At 43.8% G+C, this 22,122-nt stretch overlaps 1 protein-coding gene across 1 annotated transcript in view; it reads right to left on the reverse strand.

The window, feature by feature from the left end:
- clptm1 (CLPTM1 regulator of GABA type A receptor forward trafficking) overlaps positions 1 to 20,531 on the reverse strand; it is a 35,622-nt gene extending 15,091 nt beyond the window's left edge. Inside the window, exons 1-8 of the mRNA XM_078431025.1 lie at positions 20,423 to 20,531; positions 13,039 to 13,169; positions 10,603 to 10,726; positions 6,467 to 6,625; positions 5,327 to 5,444; positions 3,178 to 3,263; positions 2,951 to 3,071; positions 974 to 1,218 (exon numbers count right to left, since the gene is read on the reverse strand). Of these exons, the coding sequence (XP_078287151.1) occupies positions 974 to 1,218; positions 2,951 to 3,071; positions 3,178 to 3,263; positions 5,327 to 5,444; positions 6,467 to 6,625; positions 10,603 to 10,726; positions 13,039 to 13,169; positions 20,423 to 20,476 (1,038 nt within the window). The 5' untranslated portion in view covers positions 20,477 to 20,531. The remainder of the gene's footprint in view (positions 1 to 973; positions 1,219 to 2,950; positions 3,072 to 3,177; positions 3,264 to 5,326; positions 5,445 to 6,466; positions 6,626 to 10,602; positions 10,727 to 13,038; positions 13,170 to 20,422) is intronic.
- Positions 20,532 to 22,122: the final 1,591 nt, after the last annotated feature.

Genomic DNA, 22,122 nt, shown 5'->3' on the forward strand with positions numbered 1-22,122 from the left:
TGTGACAATAAACTAAACTGACCAAGATATCAAGGACGATCGTTAGTTCTCAAGTCAGACTGATAAATAGAATGGAGAATTTAACGGAGAAACTGACCTCAATATCAGTTGGATATTAAGGAAACATGGCAGGAAACATCGGATGCATGGCAGATGCAGTTTAATGTCGATAAGTGTGAGGTCATCCACTTTGGTGGTAAGAATAGGAAGGCAGAGTATTATCTAAATGGTGTCAAGTTAGGAACAGGGGACGTACAACGAGATGTGGGTGTCCTAGTGCATCAGTCACTGAAAGGAAGCATGCAGGTACAGCAGGCAGTGAAGAAAGCCATTGGAATGTTGGCATTCATAACAAGAGGAGTTGAGTATTGGAGCAAAGAGGTCCTTCTGCAGTTGTACAGGGCCCTAGTGAGACCGCACCTGGAGTACTGTGTGCAGTTGTGGTCTCCAAATTTGAGGAAGGATATTCTTGCTATTGAGGGCGTGCAGCATAGGTTTACTAGGTTAATTCCCGGAATGGCGGGACTATCATATGTTGAAAGACTGGAGCGACATGGCTTGTATACACTGGAATTTAGAAGGATGAGAGGAGATCGTATCGAAACGTATAAGATTATTAAGGGGTTGGACACGTTAGAGGCAGGAAACATGTTCCCAATGTTGGGGGAGTCCAGAACAAGGGGCCACAGTTTAAGAATAAGGGGTAGGCCATTTAGAACTGAAATGAGGAAAAAACTTTTTCAGTCAGAGAGTTGTGGAATTCGCTGCCTCAGAAGGCAGTGGAGGCCAATTCTCTGAATGCATTCAAGAGAGCTGGATAGAGCTCTTAAGGATAGCAGAGTCAGGGGGTATGGGGAGAAGGCAGGAACGGGGTACTGATTGAGAATGATCAGCCATGATCACATTGAATGGCGGTGTTCGGCTCGAAGGGCCGAATGGCCTCCTCCTGCACCTATTGTCTATTGAAACTAACCTTGACGGAATCCTGCTCCTCATCAGGTTGTTCGTATAAATCATCTCCCAGGAAGTTCCAGGGTGACTTGGTACTTTGTGCTGCATACAGCTGCCATTTCCACAGTGACAAAGGGCAGTAGGTCATTCGCAAGGGGAGAGTGTCCAGCGACTCGTTGATGGGGAAGTAGTCCTTCTGCAGGTTCCAGTAATCGTTGAAGTAAATGATCGGATAATAGTCAGCACTGACAGGGTCAAACTTCACATCTGTATGAGGGGAGGAGATTTTTAAAAAAAAGGGAAAACTAGATCCAAATGAAATCGCAAGCTTTTGGGAATGTTAATGCTATTAGAGACATTGCCTTCTGAAGGAAAGTTAATATGTGTGGCTGGCTATTCAAATGAATACATTGAACTTTGAAACTGAGGGCGGAGAGAGGCTGCAGTCAATATAAAAGGCAGGAAGATAGACACAAAGTGCTGGAGTAACTCAGCGGGACAGGCAGCATCTCTGGAGAGAAGATGCTGCCTGCCCCGGTGATTTACTCCAGCATTTTGTGTCCATCTTCGGTGTAAACCAGCATCTGCAGTTCCTTCCTACACTGAAGGCAGGAAGAAGGCTCAGCGTTAGTGAGTAAGTGAGATGAATGCCGGGGGGACGGGCTCCAAGTGACGAGGCTGCTGGAGAAGAGATGTAGATGCTCTTCAAAGGTTGATGACAGAACCTCCACTCATTTTCTGCACGCTGCCCCATAGACAGTTCAGTGGCTTCCCAGCTAATGGAAGCTGAAATCAAGGGGACGATAAAACATTCCTAACGATCAGTGGTTTGGGGAGAAGAGGTGTGGGCAGCAGCGGGAAAGCAGGGTGGGGAACGATCAAGTCTGTGCCGTGGTATTTATTCACAAAATGCTGGAGTAACTCAGCAGGTCAGGCAGCATCTCAGGAGAGAAGGAATGGGCGACGTTTCGGGTCGAGACCCAAAGTCTGAAGAAGGGTCTCGACCCGAAACGTCGCCCATTCCTTCTCTCCAGAGATGCTGCCTGACCTGCTGAGTTACTCCAGCATTTTGTGAATAAATACCTTCGATTTGTACCAGCATCTGCAGTTATCTTCTTATAAGTCAGTGCTCAGGATAAAGCAAAAAGGCATAGAAGTGTCACGTGGAGGCTATTAAATTACAAATCAGATGGCATTACGTTGGGGACCAGTATTCTCATATGGCTGGTAATCAAACAAAATTTATATCACTCCAATTCAAGCAACTTTCACCCTTTATAATTCTGATTCTTTTATCTATTATCAAATAATATGTGGCTGCTCTCATCCACTCAGACTCAGTGCCTGTACCTGTCTTAGAGTGTAGCATTGTGTTAGTGTGCTCCCCTCTCCCCTCTGGCAAAAGGTATAGAAGAGTGAAAACACACACCACCAGATTCAGGGACACTTTATTCCCAGCTGTTATCAGGCAACTAAACCATCCTACCACAACCAGAGAGCAGTGAGGAGGTGACTGGAGGAGACTCACTGTGATGGATGTTTCTTTTGTTTGGTGTTAGTTTATGATTGTATGTGTTATTGCATTTTTATTGATTATTCTTATTGGTCTTATTGTTGAACTGCGGGTAATTTTTTCATTTCACTGCACATTTATGTGTATGTGACAAATAAACGACTATTGACTATTGAGTGCTGAACTACTATCTACCTCTTTGATGACCCTCGGACTATCCTTGATCAGACTTGCTGGCTTTACCTCGCACTAAACGTTATTCCCTTATCATGTATCTATACACTGCACACGGATCGATTGCAATCACGTATTGTCTTTCTGCTGACTGCTTAACATGCAACATAAAGCTTTTCACTGTACCTCAGTACACGCAACGATAAACTAAACTGTACTGCAAACATAGTGTCAGCTGGAAACATATTACTACCATGTCTATAATGACGGAGCATACAACACAAGGTTAAGGGCCAAGGATTATTCACTTACACTGATCAAGAGGAGGTGGCACTGCACCCATTGCCCATGATGTGTGATCATCCACGATATGAACTGTGAGATTTGGGTGCCAGTGGGAAATTATCTCAACCGGCCCATAATCTTCAGCTCGCTGCAAGAAAAGTGTGCAAAGAATATTATTGAACAGCATTGAAAGGTTCTCACATGCAATAAAGAACATACCAAATAGCAAAATAATAAAGCATTTTAAATAGTACCTTAATTACTTCAGGATCAGCGTCTGTCTGTCCAGTCAAAAGATTTTTTGTCTTTTGAAACTTTCTCCTCTTGTATTTGTTTAACACTATAGTGAAATGTGCACAGTAATTAATTCATGACTGCCACTGTAGAGATTTTTTATTCATTGTGAAAACATGGGCTTTGCTGGCTAAGCCAGTGAATTATAGCCCATCTTGAATTGTCCAACAGATTGACTTAAGTCATTTAAGGGCTCAAAGAACACAGTACAGGAACCTGCCATCTTAAAGTGGGGTTACGCTCGAAAAATAGCATGCAAGTCAAACATGCATTACATTAAACATATGCAGGGCTACGCTGACAGCAGTAAATTTGAGTGCGTTATTCTGAAAATACCAGCGCCTAAATCAAGCTTTGGTAGTAAAGGAACAAGCATATTATTTTAAAGAGGTATAGATCAAACAGGCAGACAATGAAAGGCCTAGATAGAGTGGATATGGAAAGGATGCTTCCAGTAATGGGAGAATCAAGAACAGAGGGCACAGCCTCAGAATAAAAGGATGTACCTTCAAAATGCAGGTGGTGGAATTCTTTTAGCTAGAGGGTGGTGAATATGTGGAATTCATTGCCACAGACGGCCGCGAAGGCCAAGACATTGGGTATTTTTTTTAAGGTGGAGATTGATAGGTTCTTGATTAGGAGGGACGTCAAAGATTATGGGGAGAAGGCAGGAAAATGGGGTTGAGAGGGAAAATTGATTGAATGGTGGAGTAGACACGGTTGGCTGAATGGCATAATTCTGCTCCGTCTCGGTCTTATATATGCGAAAACGAAAGGGGCCTGTGTAGCAAGTACATTACATAATTAGGAACGCAAAAAGAATCAATGCCTTTAATGCAAAACCAAAAGATAAGAATATGGATATGCACAGGACTTTGGCAAAATAACACCATGATTGCTCTATCATTTAGTCTGCTTATTTAATCAAAAGACATGAAGCTGGAGGCAACAGGAGATTCATGATATAAATTCAGGTCGGTAAGCGGCGATAAGGCAAATGATCAGCCATGATCTCTGTGAATGGCCAACCTCTGCACTTCCGCTTTATTTTCCAACTCAGCGGGTCAAGCAACATCTCTGGGGAACATGGATAGGTGACGCTTCAGGTAGGGACCATTCCTCTGGCCTTGAGCAGAGGGCTGTGCACCCAGTGGGGATGAGATTGGAGTGGGTGAGGTGAGTCGAGAAGTCAAGACAGTTGATGTTGCGCCAGCAGTTGGAAATAAGGTCCAAAGAGGGTAGAAGGCCGGTGTGGACGAGGGGGTCCAAGAGGTGGGGGAATGATGGATATGGAAGGGATTTATTCACAAAATGCTGGAGTAACTCAGCAGGTCAGGCAGCATCTCAGGAGAGAAGGAATGGGTGACGTTTCGGGTCGAGACCCTTCTACAGACTGATATGGAAGGGATTGTCACTGGGAGGTGAAGCTTTTTTCCCCCCATAGTAAAAGGCCCAGGGGCGAAGGAAGAAGAGCTCAACAGGCATGAAACCCGTTGAGGTGTGGGCATTGCATGATTAGACTAGACAAAGATAGCTTACTGCACCAGAAGGGGATATGGACTCAACATGGACAAACGGGACTAGCTTAGATGAGGCATGTTGGTCAAGTTGGGCTGAAGGGCCTGCATTGTGCTTATGATTATTTCACAAGTACAACACGTAGTGCAAAGAGAAATATTCTGCATCAGAAAGCACAATATAGCATTACAGCATTTTACAGTTACAGAGAAAGTATTGGCCATTGTAGAACAGCAGCACAAGAACAATAATTATGCGAGCTCCAATATTAACTTCCCACTCAAGTACAGGTGCTGCCCGGCTTACGATGTTTCGACTTGCGATATTTCGACTTTGCGATGGTGCAAACGGCAGCGACCCGTAGCGAGCCTCAGCTCGCTTCCGGCCACGCGAGCGCGTGTATTAAATGCATTTCGGTGTACGATATTTTCGGTCCAGGATGGGTTTCTCGGAACGTAACCCCATCATAAGTTGAGGAGCACCGGTAACTATGACATGTGCAGCAAAACCAAGGATGGACGCACATTTCAGTGAGACGATCCAGGACATCAAGGCAACAGCATTTTTTTTTTAAACTATCATTCAGCTTACTTTTTGTTGTGGAGACTGTGGCTAGTCGCCTGTATTGAGCTTTCCTCATCGGATCTGGATGAAACCCACTCTTGGTGAAATATATGTGGATGAACATAGAACCATTGGACCTTATATGCTGTAAAAAGAACAATCTTGGTTTTAATCCACACTCTCTCCAGTTCTGAATGTCTTCGAGAAATTAGGAATCCGGGCAATTTGCAGATGTTTATGCCTCATTTATAGCAACCGTAGATAAGGAATACCCGAACACCAATATGTTTATTTCTTAGGTAGGAAAATAACCGCAGATGCTGGTACAAATCGAAGGTATCACTGAAGAAGGGTCGCGACCCCTTAACGTTACACATTCCTTCTCTCCAGAGATGCTGCCTGACCCGCTGAGTTACTCCAGCATTTTGTGATACCTTCTGTTTATTTCTTATGGAAGTAACAAGATCAAATAAGTTATCAAAAACAAACACAAAGTGCTGGCGTAATTCATATGGTCAAGTGACATTCTCCAGAGAGAAGGTAGACACAAAATGCTGGAGTAACTCAGCGGGTCAGGCAGCATCTCGGGAGAGAAGGAATGGGTGAGGTTTCGGGTCGAGACCCTTAGAACTTAATTTAGTTTAAAGATACAATATGGAAACTGGTCCTTCTTCCGACCAAGTCCATACCGACCAACAATCACCCCGTACACTAGCTCTCTCCAACTCATTAGGTTCAAAAGCTTTGGAATTTGGAAAGAATTCTCCCACATTCCAACCGCATGCAGGTCTGTAGGTTAATTGGCTTCTGTAAATCGGCCCTAAAGACTAAGATAGAGCTGGTGTACTGGTGTTCGCTGACCGGCGCAGACTCGGTGGGCTGAAGGGCCTGTTCAACTCTGTATCTCTAAACTAAAACTAAGCAACAAAGTAATGAAGTGTAAGAAAATAACTGCAGATGCTGGTGGTACAAATCGAAGGTATTTATTCACAAAATGCTGGAGTAACTCAGCAGGTCAGGCAGCATCTCGGGAGAGAAGGAATGGGTGACGTTTCTGGTCGAGACCCTTCTTCAGACTGATCCATACAAAGTAATGAAGCTCAACTCCGAGACAATTTTATTTTGCTTTATATTACCTCAAAATATCCTAAGCAGAATTTTCATTACCTCAGTGGTCTCTATTTCTCCATTGTGTTCATAACATCCCGTCCCCAACTCTCCACTTGTCCAGTCGCCATAAACCAGGTCCAGAACTTCCCAGAAAAGTGGAGCACTACTATTAAACTCTGTGAAGTGTTCATTCTCTGAGATATAAACTCGCAGGTCCTGCAAGGGTCAAGAACAATTTCGATTACTACTATGAAGTACAATTCATGAAGAAAAAAAAATCAGTTTGCTCAGATTTGCTGAAGAAAAACTGTACATTTTGTACAATATGTTTGGTTGCTGGACACCAATTAACTGTTGATCACACAAAACAAATATAAAACACGGCAAAAACACTACCTATCCCAGAAATGTGCCCAGAATGGGTTGAAAGAAGTTACACGATGGCTGTTGAAGGACCATATACACTGGAATACACTTGTATACAGTGGAATTTAGAAGGATGAGAGGGGATCTTATCGAAACATATAAGATTATTAAGGGGTTGGACACGTTAGAGGCAGGAAACATGTTCCCAATGTTGGGGGAGTCCAGAACCAGGGCCCACAGTTTAAGAATAAGGGGGAGGCCATTTAGAACGGAGATGAGGAAAAACTTTTTCAGTCAGAGAGTTTTGAATCTGTGGAATTCTCTGCCTCAGAAGGCAGTGGAGGCCAATTCTCTGAATGCATTCAAGAGAGAGCTAGATAGAGCTCTTAAGGATAGCGGAGTCAGGGGGTATGGGGAGAAGGCAGGAACGGGGTACTGATTGAGAATGATCAGCCATGATCACATTGAATGGTGGTGCTGGCTCGAAGGGCCAAATGGCCTCCTCCTGCACCTATTGTCTATTGACCAGTAGCAACTGAATGAATACATCAGCTATCTAATTTTTCCCAGTGCGAGGTCAAGTCTAATATTTGCAAGATACAAGGTCGAAGATTATTGGTAAATCATTTCATTATTCTATTGAAGGTAAAAACAAAATGCTGGAGTAACTCAGCGGGTCAGGCAGCATCTCGGGAGAGAAGGAAAAGGTGACATTTTGGGTCGAGACCCTTCCTCAGACTGACGTCAGGGGAGGGGGTGGGACAAAGATAGGATGTAGTCGGAGACAGGAAGACTAGTGGGAGAACTGGGAAAGGGGAGGGGATAGAGACGGAAAGCAGGGTCTACCTGAAGTTAGAGAAGTCAATGTTCGTACCGCTGGGGTGTAAACTACCCAAGCGAAATATGAGGTGCTGTTCCTCCAATTTGAGCTGGGCCTCACTATGACAATGGAGGAGCCCCAGGACAAAGAGGTCATTCTATTGTCAATTTTATAATGAGTAGCTCAATTTCTTCTTTTCAGTGGGATGAAAGAGGAGAGCAACTGTTTAGTTTAGACTTACAGCGCGGAAACAGAACCTTCGGCCCACCGAGTCCGCGCCAACTCCCACAAATTAACACTATCCTCCACACGAGGGGCAAATTACAATTGTACCAAGCCAATTACCCTACAAACCTTGTATGTCTTCGGAGTGTGGGTGAACACTGAAAATCCTGGAGAAAACCCACACAGGTCACGGGGAGAACGTACAAACTATGTACAATCACTCAAGGACACGACCAAACCTGGGTCCCTCCATAGAGACTACCAGGCCTTAAAATTCCAGCATTCCGATTCCACATGAATAGTTTTAATTCCCGTAGTTATATCCGCATGAATTATGTAACTTTTTGGCTAGTGATGTCAGTTTAAGCAAACTAGGAGCATTCTTTATTTGAAACCTGTGCATCAATTTGATTTTTTTTTTAAGTACACAGAAAAGATTTAAGGATGTTGCCAGGACTCGAGGGCCTGAGCTATAGGGAGAAGATGAGCAGGCTAGGACACTATTCCTTGGAGCGCAGGAGGATGAGGGCTGATCTTATAGAGGTGTACAAAATCGCCAGAGGAATAGATCGGGTAGACGCACAGTCTCTTGCTCAGAGTAGGGGAATCGAGAAGCAGACGAGATAGGTTTACAGTGAGGGGAGAAAAATTTAATAGGAACCTGAGTCGTAACTTTTTCATACAAAGATTCGTAGGTGTATGGAACGAACTGCCAAGGAGGGAGTTTAGGCAGGCACTATTGCAAAATTTAAGAAACATTTAGACAGGTACACAGTTAAGACAGGCCAAGCGGGATATGGGCCAAATGCAGGCAGGTAGGACTACTGTAGATGGGACATGTTGTTCAATATGGGCAAGTTGGACCGAAGGTCCCGTTTCCGCACTGTATGACCAGATTTCTTCCATTAAATTTTAAAGCAACTCTCTCCTTCCTAACCCCCTCATTATCTACATTTAGTGCATCTTTGTTGTACCCTTTTCACAACTGTAAAATCTGTCCAGAACAGCGCTCTTCCATCCAAAGTTCAACCCATGCTATGTAGAAATTCAACGTCACATCTGTTATGGGTAAAAGATCAGAAGGCACTGAAAGAAATGTCATGAAATCCTAGGTAGACACAGCATGACAAACAAGAAAGAGTTAGTGAGGCTCCACATTGGGTTCGGGTACCTGGGACCTTTATCACAAGTACCTCAGAATTAACAGGTCCAAATTCTGTCCCCTGCAGAACACCCATACATCAACTTCTACAAAACACAATGGAAAACAGCAAGCCTCACTGTTAGTTCAGGTCGTGCCATTTTCACTAAATCAGATGGCAGTGGGTTCCATCCTCGAGCACAAAAATCAAGGATGAAACGTCATGGGAATGGAACTAGCAAAATGGATGGCTGATGGTCAGCATGGATTCAGTGAGCCAAGGTGTATAATGATAACCAACTATGCTACACCACTGGGAATTGCATTTTTTGAACTGGGCACCTATCGTAATGTTACAACATCATCTTTAACGTGTGAAATTTGTCGTGGCACACATCCAACTCAGGTTAATGCAACACCTGAGAGAGCAGTGGAGGCCTCCTCCCATGGTGTGGTCAATGTCCAAGCCTGTAGCAGACAAAACACATCAGCTGGTCATCGCCACACTGCTCTGAGGGAGCTTCTTGTACACAAACCGCTGCCGTTTTATCTTCCAGACAGGTACAATTCAGCTGCTGACAGTATCCCACATCAGAACATTGTTGGCTCAAGTACCCTCTCCAGAGTCACAGATACCTAGAGTGTTATTGAATACAGTCCTGAACTTTTACGAGCAACATCTGTAATGCGAAATGCTAATTCAAGGCCCTGAATGCTTTACAATAATCTATGGCATTAATTAAACCCAGGGGTGCCATCCTCAATATGGCTCACGTTTATCCCTCAACCAACATTTCTAGCGAGAATCTGTAGGAAGGAACTGCAGATGCTGTTTATACTGAAGATAATAGACACAAAATGCTGGAGTAACTCAGCAGGACAGGCAGCATCTCTGGAGAAAAGGACTAGGTGACGTTTCGGGTCGAGACCCTTCTTCAGGCCGAGAGCCCGGGGAGAGGGAAACTAGAGGTATGAAAAGGTTCAGAAAGGCTCGAATCAGAGCCGGCACCGATGAACCAAGGAAGGTTGGAGCCCACAATGATCCAATGATTAACATTCAACTTCCAGTGAGTAATTTGGTTGTCACTGTTTGAGGAAGGTTGACTGCCATTTTTCTATATACCACAGTTTACTTGTGAAAGTACTTGGAATAGTCAGAAAAGCCCATACATGAAAGGCCCTTTATAAATGCAAGGCTTCTACTTCAAAAGTTGTCCATTGGTTGCAAAGATCTGGAACAATTGAGATCGCAATACTGTACAAATGGTTTTTTTCTTTACCTTGAGACCTTAAGTAAAAGTAGATATGGTAAATACACACACCAAACATTGCTCATAGTGATACACAACGTCAAAAACATTAACCCTTGACTTTGCTTAGACACTAGCAATTTCTATTGAGTATGCATGGGAGAGTGGTGAACAATAGATGACATGAAAACAAAAATCAGTGAATGCTATTGATTGATGAATAACTTGAAATCTAATTTGTTCTGGCTCACATCCAACTCAATGGTTAAATGATTAACATTCAGACCAATTATCAACGACTTCTATACTGAAGGTTGAATGAACTGATGGAAAATGGTTACTTCGATAATCTTTGAGAATTTATCGTTAATATTGGAAAAAGACAGTTTACCATAAGTGTGTCTTTGGGGAAAAGATTGCGACTTGGTTGCCTCACTGTACCAGTTGGATCGCTCTGTTCTGGAGGAGTGCTTCCTCGACGGAACCAACTGCTTATCAGCCAAATGATAAAAATCCTGCAATGCAAAAAAAAATTAAAAACCACTGCTCTGTAAGAAATAAAACCTCCCACCAGTCGCACAAAAGCTTGCACTTTTATAACACATTCTCCTCAGAATGAGCAAAGGACAATTAAATTACGAGAGATAGAGATAGACTCAACATGCTGGAGTAACTCAGCAGGACAGGCAGCATCTCTGCAGAGAAGGAATGAGTGACATTTCGGGTCGAGACCATTCTTCAGACGGAGGATTATGGATCACTAAATTGAGGATTAAATTGGGAATTTAATTAACGTATACAAGTTGGAATTCAAAGGAACTGTGAAGAAGTTCTCCTCCTCTCTCCGACGAGAGTTCAGCAACCCGAAACATCACCCATTCCTTCTCTCCCGAGATGCTGCCTGTCCCGCTGAGTTACTCCAGCATTTTGTGCCTACCTTCGTCATTGAAAGGGACTTTGGTCAGAAACTAAACCAGAAACTGTCCGAGACGGCACAATAACGCAGCTATAGAGTTGCTGCATCATTGCTCCAGTGTCCCAGGCTCAATCTTGATCTCTGGTGCTGTCTGTGTACAGCTTGCATATTCTCCCTATGACTGCTTGCATTTCTCCAATTTCCTCTCACATCCCAAACACATTGGGTTGGTTAACTAGCCATTTCAAATTGCTTCTAACGTGTAGGATTGCTGGTAGAATTTGGTGGAGTTGTTAATCTGAGAAAAAGAAAATAGGACGAGTGTAGAATATTGTAAACAGGTGCTTGATGGTCAGTGTGGACTCAGCGGACCAAACAGCCTGCTTCCATTCTGCATGACTGTGACAGTGAACATATTTTTGAATTAAACATTTACAGGGCAGGTGACTGTTCAACACATCAAATCCAAAAATTAAAATTTCCACTTGGAATTTCCTTGGAATTGTTCATGTTTCATGTTCAAATATTAACTACTTCTTGCAATGTTTTAGGCTGGGCTTTGTTGACTTTGCTATTCATTATAATTTAATGATCGCAAGACACCATTGAAATTCTGCAGCGATCTGCAGTAAAGCATTCCAACGCACTCTTCGAAAATTAATTCAAATTTCTTCCTGCTTTGTTCTTCTGATGATGAGTTTAAGCCATTATGGTGTTACTCATCATCTTCTCCCTCAAACCCTGTTTTAATATTACACAGGAGGTTCACAAATCAGTCCTTTAAATCAGTTTTACCACTCAACTGGATTGTGGTTGAACTCAACTGACCCATCTAGGTACTGCAACCCTGTCAAAAACCGAGAAATGTCAATTTTGAAATATTCTTTAGTATCCAGAATTTGAGTAGAACGGTAAACATTTGCACTAGATTTGTGAATTAGTGCTTTGACATGAATTACAGCCGAAATGATATACATTGCCCTCCATAATGTTTGGGACAAAGACCCATCATTTATTTATTTGCCTCTGTACTCCACAATTTGAGATTTATAATAGAAAGAAAAATCACGTGATTAAAGTGCACATTGTCAGATTTTATTAAAAGCCATATTTATACATTTTGGTTTCACCATGTAGAAATTACAGCAGTGTTTATACATAGTCCCCCCCCCCCCCCCATTCCAGGGCACATAATGTTTAGGACACATGGGTTCACAGGTGTTTGTAAGATCCCAGAGAAAACCCATGCAGGTCATGGGGAGAACATACAAACTCCGTACAGATAGCGCCCGTGTCAGGATTAAACACAGGTCTTTGGTGTTGTAAGGCAGCAACTCTCCTGCTGCGCCAACGTGTCATAAGACCATAAGTGATAGGAGCAGAATTAGGCCATTTAACCCATCAAGTGTATTCCACCACTCAATTATGGCAGTTCTATCTCGCCCTCCTAATCCCATTCTCCTGCCTTCTCCCCATAACCTCTGACACCTCTACTAATCAAGAATCTATATCTCTGCCTTAATAATATCCACTGACTTGCCCTCCACAGCCTTCTGTGGCAAAGAATTCCAGATTCACCACACTCTGACTAAAGACATTCCTCCTTATCTCCTTCCTAAAAGATCATCCTTTAATTCTGAGGCTATGACCTCTAGTGCTGGACTCTCCCACCATCCTCTCCACATCCACTCTACCCAAGCCTTTCTCTATTCTATACTTTTCAATGAGGTCCCCCCTCATTCTTCTAAACTCCAGCGAGTCCAGTGTCGCCCTTGTTCTAGATTCCAACCAGTGCAAACAGTCTGTCTATTTTCTGCATCCGATTTCTGCAGGCTTATTTTCATAACACTGTTCTCGTAAATACTCAATTTCTATTGGAAAATAATACAAATTTGAACGCGTTACACTCACCTGAATAAAACACCTTTTATCACTTGCCAGGCATTGGGAGGTTGCTGCGGCTGCTGTGGCGGTGGTTGCGTCTCAACCTGATTACCTTCCAATACCTGGACCTGGCCATCAGCTACCACCTCACTGCTGACCTGTAGGATGCAACGGTGAACGAGTTACAAAAGTACGTTCACTAGAGGAAAGAGAAACACACAACCCAAGCGAAACAATTGAAAGCAGGTCATGGACACTGTGAGGAAATATTTTTCAGCAATGCACAGCACTTGAGCCCAAGCTGTGGGTCATGGATTCAAGTTGTAATCTGCAGAGTTGAGTACAAAGCCTTTGTAGGAAAATAACTGCAGATGCTGGTACAAAATGGAGGTACTCAGCAGGTCAGGCAGCATCTCAGGAGAGAAGGAATGGGTGACGTTTTGGGTCGAGAGCCTTCTTCAGACTGTCTGAAGAAGGGTCTCGACTCAAAACGTCACCCATTCCTTCTCTCCTGAGATGCTGCCTGACCTGCTGAGTTACTCCAGCATTTTGTGATATCTTCAATGAGTACAAAGCCTTGGCTAATACAAGGATAGAATGAAAGTAGGATACAGACATCTCAAAAACCTTGCCATCTTCAAAGAGTGGCACAGTGGTGCAGCAGTAGAGTTGCTGCCTTACAGTGCCAGAGACGGGGTTTTGATCCTGACTACGAATACTGTTTAGACGGAGTTTGTACGTTCTCCCCGTGACCTGCGCGGGTTTTCTCCAGGAGCTCCAGTTTCCTCTCACTCCAAAGATGTACAATTTGTAGGCTAATTGGCTTGGTAAAATTGTAAATTGCCCCTCGTGTGTGTAGGATACTGTTAGTGTGCTAGTCGGCGCGGACTCGACGGGCCGAAGGGCCTGTTTCCTTGCTGTAACTCTAAACTAAACTAACTTTCTGTTAATGCATCCAACGGTCTCCGTCTCTGCACCCTGTTCAAGGCTTTCAGTTTATATTCCCTCTCTTCCTGTTTCCAATCAAAGTAATCACTTAACATTGTGTGGAAAGGAAGATTGGCACACAGTGCAGGAGTAACTCAGTGGGTCAGGCAGCATCCCTTGAGAAAAAGGATGGGTGATGTTTCGGGTCGGGACCCTTCTTCAGACTGGTGACGTTTCGAGTCAGGACCCTTCTTCAGACTCTGAAGAAGGGTCCCGACCCAAAACGTCACCCGTCTTTTATCTCTAGAGATGCTGCGTGACCCACTGAGTTACACCAGCAGCTTGTGTCTAGAATCACCCAACATTTATTTGTTGGGTTTGATATAATGATTGTCGTAATGTCCAAAAGGTGCAATAGAGCCACGATAGCAACCATTAGAAAATCAGTTAAAATAAATAACACCAACTGCATGATCCCACTATACACCACTATTGAAGGTTACAATAGAAATAGATTAGTTATTTCATGGGAGTTACTATAGGCTAGGCCTCTTCTCCAGGAAGGTGTGATCTGATCCTTGAATAACATGGAGAAATGGAGATGCTCCCAACTTGATGGCAAAAATAATTCCTAATAAATAACAGGGGCAACACATTTTTACCTTGTGGTTATCATTCTTATTTTGGAAGTTACAAGCACAAGGATTTAATCGAAGCAGAAGCATACTGTCAATGGGACACTAAATGTGAAATAGGATATTTAGGTTGGGCAAGATGAAGGGGTGAAAGATCGTGATGAATATAAGCATTTATACAGTCAAATGTTTCTGCACTGTGTAACACTCCAAGTAACCCAGCTTATGGGATTTAGAAGATTGAGGGGGGATCTTATAGAAACTTACAAAATTCTTAAGGGGTTGGACAAGCTAGATGCAGGAAGATTGTTCCCGATGTTGGGGAAGTCCAGAACAAGGGGTCGCAGTTTAAGGATAAGGGGGAAGTCTTTTAGGACCGAGATGAGAAAGTTTTTTTTCACACAGAGTTGTGAATCTGTGGAATTCTCTGCCACAGAAGGTAGTTGAGGCCAGTTCATTGGCTATATTTAAGAGGGAGTTAGATGTGGCCCTTGTGGCTAAAGGGATCAGGGGGTATGGAGAGAAGGCAGGTATAGGATACTGAGTTGGATGATCAGCCATGATCATATTGAATGGCGGTGCAGCCTCGAAGGGCCGAATGGCCTACTCCTGCACTTATGTTCTATGTTTCTATGCTTGGATTGGTCACTCTTCTGCTGCTGGTATATGTACAGGTACTGCTATGATTTTCCGCCAACTGATGGTCCGATACTTCCGTTAATCCGGACAAAATTACGACATGGAAAAGCTTCTTCGCAGCTGCAGTATATGCCAGTGCTCCAGTCTTCCACATGCCTTTCGAAATGTCTGTGGAATCCTTTTATTCCATGTTTAAAAAAAAAATCTTATCGTGAGCGTGTATGAGCCTCAGGGGCGTGGGCTGCTTTGCTCGAGAACAGACGGAGCGCACAGCTATGTCGTCCCTGAATGGCAGCCCAGCTTGATTTGTTGGCCACTTTCACTTTCACTGTACTCTCATATCTCCCATCATCTTCCTTCTTGTTCTCTGGATAAATCAACGTGTCGAGCAGAGGCAATAACCAACATTATTATTATTAGTACAATGTAATATACTGTGAGAATCTTTGTCACCATCACCCTCTCAGCCAGTCCATTGGTGCAGCATAACAAATGATCCAGCAAGGTTCTGCAACCCAGGGTTGCTGGAAAAACTGATGGTATACCTGCAGTAATTCACTTTTTGGCAATTTTGTATAAATTGTGCATCGTGGAACCTCCCTTCCAGCATTTCATGATTCCTCGCCATTTAAACCACCCGTTTCCTTTTTTCCCCGATTGAAGTGAATAATTTCCCACAATCTACTCCATAAGCCATCTTCGTTCCTTGTCACTTAACCTGCCCACATTTTTCACCTCACCATACACTTAAGGAAACTAAGCCAGCTGCGACAATCTTAGATATGGTACATGGATTTATTATTAGAATCGGCTGTTTGTTTTCCTCGGTGTAGTATTAGATAAAGGTGCATAAATTATGAGGAGCATATATAGAGCTGACAAGAGTCAGTTTTTACCATTGTAGACGCCAGAGGCCATAAGTTTAAAGGTAAGAAATATGAGGTTTAGATGAGGAAGAATCTAGATGAGGAAGAATGTTTTAATTGTCACCCAGAGGGTGGCTCAAGTTTGTAATGGACTGGCTGAGAGGGTGATGGTGGCAAAGATTCTCACAGTATTTTACTATCTAAGCAAGCACTTGAAATGCCACGCTATAGAAGGCTACAGACCAAGTAATGGTAAATGGGATCAGTGTATATTGTACTAGATGGCTTGTTTCTGTGCTGCAAACCATAAATCATATATATAAATTATGAATAATCAATGTTCCAGTATTGATCCATGTTGTATTCCAATTTATCACCTTCTACTTCCATTAATTACTCACACATCTTTTCTTTATCAGTTATAGATATTATCTCTTCAAGATTGGACTTTCAGTTCTCCATTATTTTGGTGACATTGAAGCCTTTTATATTTAAAAGCTGTCGTGTTTTTAGCACTTTAAGGAGCTTCACAAGGACATAAACAGACAAAATCCACAATTAAGTGGCTTTGAGCAACATCTGACAAATGATATCAAAGATAGACACAAAATGCTGGAGTAACTCAGCGGGACAGGCAGCAAGCATCTCTGGATGCGGGTCGGGACAATTATATCAGTTATTCAGTTCTGGTTTAAATCAACAGATAACTGATTATATAGTCCCACTCCTATACAAGATACTTCCAAATATATATAATTCCCTTTCAAAGGTTAATACTGAATCTGTCTCCATTGTTTTACAGTTGGTACATTCCAGATAAACTACGGTATTAAGAATTCTCATCCCTCACTCTTCGCTTCTGGTTACCAATAACCCTGTTAGGGGCGACAGTTTCTTAATCAAAACCATGACCTCAAATCTTCCCTTAATCTCTATTCTACGGGCAATTTCAGGTTCTGCGGATGCTCCAGAAATGGAATCCCTCATCCATTCTTATCATTTACAGTGCCCTCCATAATGTTTGGGACAAAGACCCATCATTTATTTATTTGCCACTGTACTCGACAATTTGAGATTTGTAATAGAGAAAATTAGGTGTGGTTAAAGTGCACATTGTCAGATTTCAATAAAGGCTATTTTTATACATTTTGGTTTCACCATGTAGAAATGACAGCCTTGTTTATACATAGTCCCCCCCCATCCCCCCATTTCAGGGCACCATAATGTTTGGGACACAGCAATGTCATGTAAATGAAATTAGTCATGTTTAGTATTTTGTTGCATATCCTTTGCATGCAATGACTGCTTGAAGTCTGCGATTCATGGACATCACTAGTTGCTGGGTATCTTCTCTGGTGATGCTCTGCCAGGCCTGTATTACAGCCATCTTTAACTTATGCTTGTTTTGGGGGCTAGTCCCCTTCAGTTTTCTCTTCAGCATATAAAAGGCATGCTCAATTGGGTTCAGATCGGGTGATTGACTTGGCCACTCAAGAATTTACCATTTTTTAGCATTGAAAAACTCCTTTGTTGCTTGAGCAGTAGGTTAAATGTTGGGATCATTGTCTTGCTGTAGAATGAACCGCCGACCAATGAGTTTTGAGGCATTTGTTTGACTTGGGCAGATAGGATGTGTCCATACACTTCAGAATTAATTATGCTACAACCATCAGCAGTTGTATCATCAATGAAGATAAGTGAGCCAGTACCTTCAGCAGCCAGACATGCCCAGGCCATAACACCCCCACCATCGTGTTTCACAGATGAAGTGGTATGCTTTGGATCTTGGGGAGTTCCTTCTCTCCTCTATACTTTGCTCTTGCCATCACTCTGATATAAGTTAATCTTCATCTCATCTGTCCACAAGACCTTTTTCCAGAACTGTGGTTGCTCTTTTAAGTACTTCTTGGCAAACTGTAACTTGGCCATCCTATTTTTGCGGCTAACCAATGGTTTGCATCTTGCAATGTAGCCTCTGTATTTCTATTCATGAAGTCTTCTACGGACAATGGTCATTGATAAATCCACACCTGACTCCTGAAGAGTGTTTCTGATCTGTCGGACAGATGTTTGGGGATTTTTCTTTATTATAGAGAGAATTTTTCTTGTCATCAGCTGTGGAGGTCTTCCTTGGCCTGCCAGTCCCTTTGCGATTAGTAAGCTCACCAGTGGTCTCTTTCTTCTTAATGATGTTCCAAACAGTTGATTTTGGTGAGCCTAAGGTTTGGCTGATGTCTCTAACAGTTTTATTCTTATTTCTCAGTCTCATAATGGCTTCTTTGACTTTCATTGGCACAACTTGGTCCTCATGTTGACAAACAGCAATAAAAGTTTCCAAAGGTGATGGAAAGACTGGAGGAAAGACTAGGTGTTGAGAGCTCTCTTGTACCTGCATTAAGGAGGCAATTAAACACACCCGAGCAATTACCATGTAAAGCCATGTGTCCCAAACATTATGGTGCCCTGAAATGGGGGGACTATGTATAAACACAGCTGTAATTTCTACATGGTGAAACCAAAATGTATAAAAATGGTCTTTAATAAAATCTGACAATGTGCACTTTAACCATGTGATTTTTTCTACTACAAATCTCAAATTGTGGAATACAGAGGCAAATAAAGCGTCCCTGTAAAGCGTCTTTGAGTGTTTGAAAAGCGCTATATAAATGTAATGCATTATTATTATTATTATTATTATTAAATAAATAAATGATGGGTCTTTGTCCCAAACATTATGGAGGGCACTGTAGCTGAATCTTCACTGCACCCTTTCCAAGCCTTGGCATTTTCCCCCAGCCGAGGTCTGAGATGCTGCCTGACCTGCTGAGTTACTCTAGCATTTTGTGAATATGGCACATTCAATAGTCTGGACTTTGAGTTCAAGTAACACCCACAGCCTTACCATTGTTCTCAACTTCAAGTGATTTATTAAACCCATTTCCGACCAGATTCTCAGCATCTCTTGTACATCCCTGACTTCTACCTTGAGTATCGTTCCAAGTAGTTTTCAGCATATGTAAAAACTAGCCTTCAAATGGAAGATTTAACCCTTGCAGAATTTATGTTGAGTCATATTCTACCAGCAGTGAATATTTGAGTTGCAGGCTAATACAATACAAATTTTACCAGCATTAACCACTATAATAGGTGACCATAATTTCCTTTATTAGATCACAATTAAGATGGGTTTTTTTTTCCTAATTTCCATTTACTCTTAATACCGTTTACATCACAATTTTATGACCGCGTTAAATTATTGAGAGTATAAACCTCACCGCAGATTTAAAAACATAATCCCGGTTGACAAACTGTTCCAGAATCGAAGGAATAGTACATTGGCATTGATAGCGGGTTAAACAAAATCTTATCCGCCTTTCTCGTGGATGGAAGGATTATGCAATTAGAAGAGAAATTAGTCCTCAGTGTCCCCATCGCTTGTTATCCAACAGCGAACAAAACTAAAACATATTTGTCATTGCCTAGGGAGTTCAGTTTGGCTGCCCTTGTTAATTTACAAAGAGGATGACAACAAACTTAAAAGGCTTCGTTGGCCAAAAGGGGTTTGGGGTACGTTTTAAAGCTTGGAAACAGATGTTCTTTCTTCCCTGACCCCGACTTTAAATGGGAATCTGGATTAAGCAATTTTGCCGGAGGCGGTCACGGCGATGAGATGCCATTTCTGCGGCAACAGTGTGTGTGAGCCCTTGGGGACTCGAGCGACCATGGAGCAACCTTGGGGCCGCGCCGAGGCGAGGGTCCCAGGGCAGGGGGGCGGGGGGGAGATTCCGCGGCTGACACACGGCCCAAGACCAGTGACAGCAACGGACGAGAGGCCGAGGCCCGTGATTTCGAGGTGCTGCCCTGGGCCGGAGGCCGCGGCCCGCCGACAGCTGAAGGCCCGGCCCCGGGGATGCGGGTCCTGGTTACCGGAGGCCGCGAACCGCCGACAGCTGAGCCTGAGAGCCCGGCGCGTCCCGATTACTGGAGGCCGCGGCTTGCCGACAGCTGAAGGCCGGGGATGCGAGTCCCGGTTACCGGAGACGGCGGTCCGCCGACAGCTGAGGGCCCGGCCCCGGGGATGGCGGGTCCCGGTTACCGGAGACCGCGGCTTGCCGACGGCTAAAGGCCCGGACCCGGGGAAGCGAGTCCCGGTTACCGGAGGCCGCGGCTTGCCGACAGCTGAGCCTGAGGGCCCGGCGGGTCCCGATTACCGGAGGCCGCGGCTTGCCGGCACTCCGACAGCTGAAGGCCCGGGGCCGCTCGGCATCCCGGTGGCGGCGGAGCGTAGCCCGTGTGTGTCAGGGTGCGGGCGGGACTCCAGGAGGAGGGGGACCTGTCCCTTACCTCGCCGTTTGCCGTGGCCTCACCGGCCGCCACCTCGCTCTCCCGCGCCGCCATCTTCCTCCTTCACTGGCGAACCGCGGGGTCGGACGCGATCTCGCGCCCCACGTGACCCTCCGCCTCTCAGCCCCTCCCCCCTCTGTGCCGACTGGCGCGCCGCCATCATTGATACAGGCGGATGGAAGCGCCCGCTTCCCACCCACGCCAGGACCTGTCCATTTCACAAGATGCTGGAGTAACTCAGCAGGTCAGGCAGCATCTCAGGAGAGAAGGAATGGGTGACGTTTCGGGTCGAGACCCTTCTTCAGACTGATCAAGGGTCTCGACCCGAAACGTCACCCATTCCTTCTCTCCTGAGATGCTGCCTGACCCGCTGAGTTACTCCAGCATTTTGCGAAATAAATACCTTCGATTTGTACCAGCATCTGCAGTTATTTTCTTACAGTACCTGTCCATGTTAATTTTAGGTTTTCAATAGAGAGTTAGATACAGCTCTTATGGTTATATCTAAGGGAATACCAAGGAATATGGGGGGAAAAGCCGGAACGGGGTACTGATTTTGTATGATCAGCCATGATCATATTGAATGGCGGTGCTGGCTCGAAGGGCCGAATGGCCTACTCCTACTTTCTATGTTTCTCTGAGGAAAGATTGGAAAGAATGGGCTTGTATTCACTGGAATTTAGGAATGAGAGGGGATCTTATAGAGACGCATAAAATTATAAAAGGACTAGACGTTAGATGCAGGAAAATTGTTCCCAATGTTGGGGGAGTCCAGAACCAGGGGCCACACAGTCTAAGAATAAAGGGGAGGCCATTTAAAAATGAGGTGAGAAAAAACTTTTTCACCCAGAGAGATGTGAATTTGTGGAATTCTCTGCCACAGAAGGCAGTGGAGGCCAATTCACTGGATGAATTTAAGAGTTAGATAAGAGCTCTAGGGGCTAGTGGAATCAAGGGATATGGGCAGTAGGCAGGCACAGGTTACTGATTGTAGATGATCAGCCATGATCACAATGCTGGCTCAAATGCCCAAATGGGCTCCTCCTGCACCTATTTTCTATGTTTCTATGTAAAATGCTGGGGTGACTCAACGGGTCAGGCAGCATCTCTGGAGACAAGGATTAGATGAGGTCGCCTATTCCTTCTCTCCAGAAATCCTGTCCAACCCGCTACGTTACTCCTGCTTTTTGTGTCTACCTTCATGTTCATTTTAGAGTGTGGGAAGGAACTGCAGATACTGATTTACACCGAAGATGGACACAAAATGCTGGAGCAATTCAGGTCAGGCAGCATCTCTGGAGATGCTTTTGTCGTGTCACATAGTTGTGAACACTGCCCATTCCATCAAGGATCCTGACCTCCCCTCCATCGAAGGGATTTACAGGAGTTGTTGCCTCAAAAAGGCAACCGGCCTCATCAGAAACCCACACCACCCTGGCCACGCACTCACTTTGCCCCTGCCATTGAGAAGCAGGTACAGGAGCCTAAAAACTGTAACGCCCAGATTCAGGAACAGCTTCTTCCCTACAGCCATCAGGCTATTAAACACAACCTCCAATAAGCTCTCAACTACATAGATATTATTATTACACTATTATTGTTTGTTTTTATGTGCACAAGTGTTTATATATATATATATATATATATATATATATATATGTGTGTGTGTTTGTCTGTGTTCTGTAAACAATGGTATATTG

This window comes from Rhinoraja longicauda, chromosome 41 (genome assembly GCF_053455715.1).
Source record: "Rhinoraja longicauda isolate Sanriku21f chromosome 41, sRhiLon1.1, whole genome shotgun sequence".
NCBI classification, from domain to species: domain Eukaryota; kingdom Metazoa; phylum Chordata; class Chondrichthyes; order Rajiformes; family Arhynchobatidae; genus Rhinoraja; species Rhinoraja longicauda.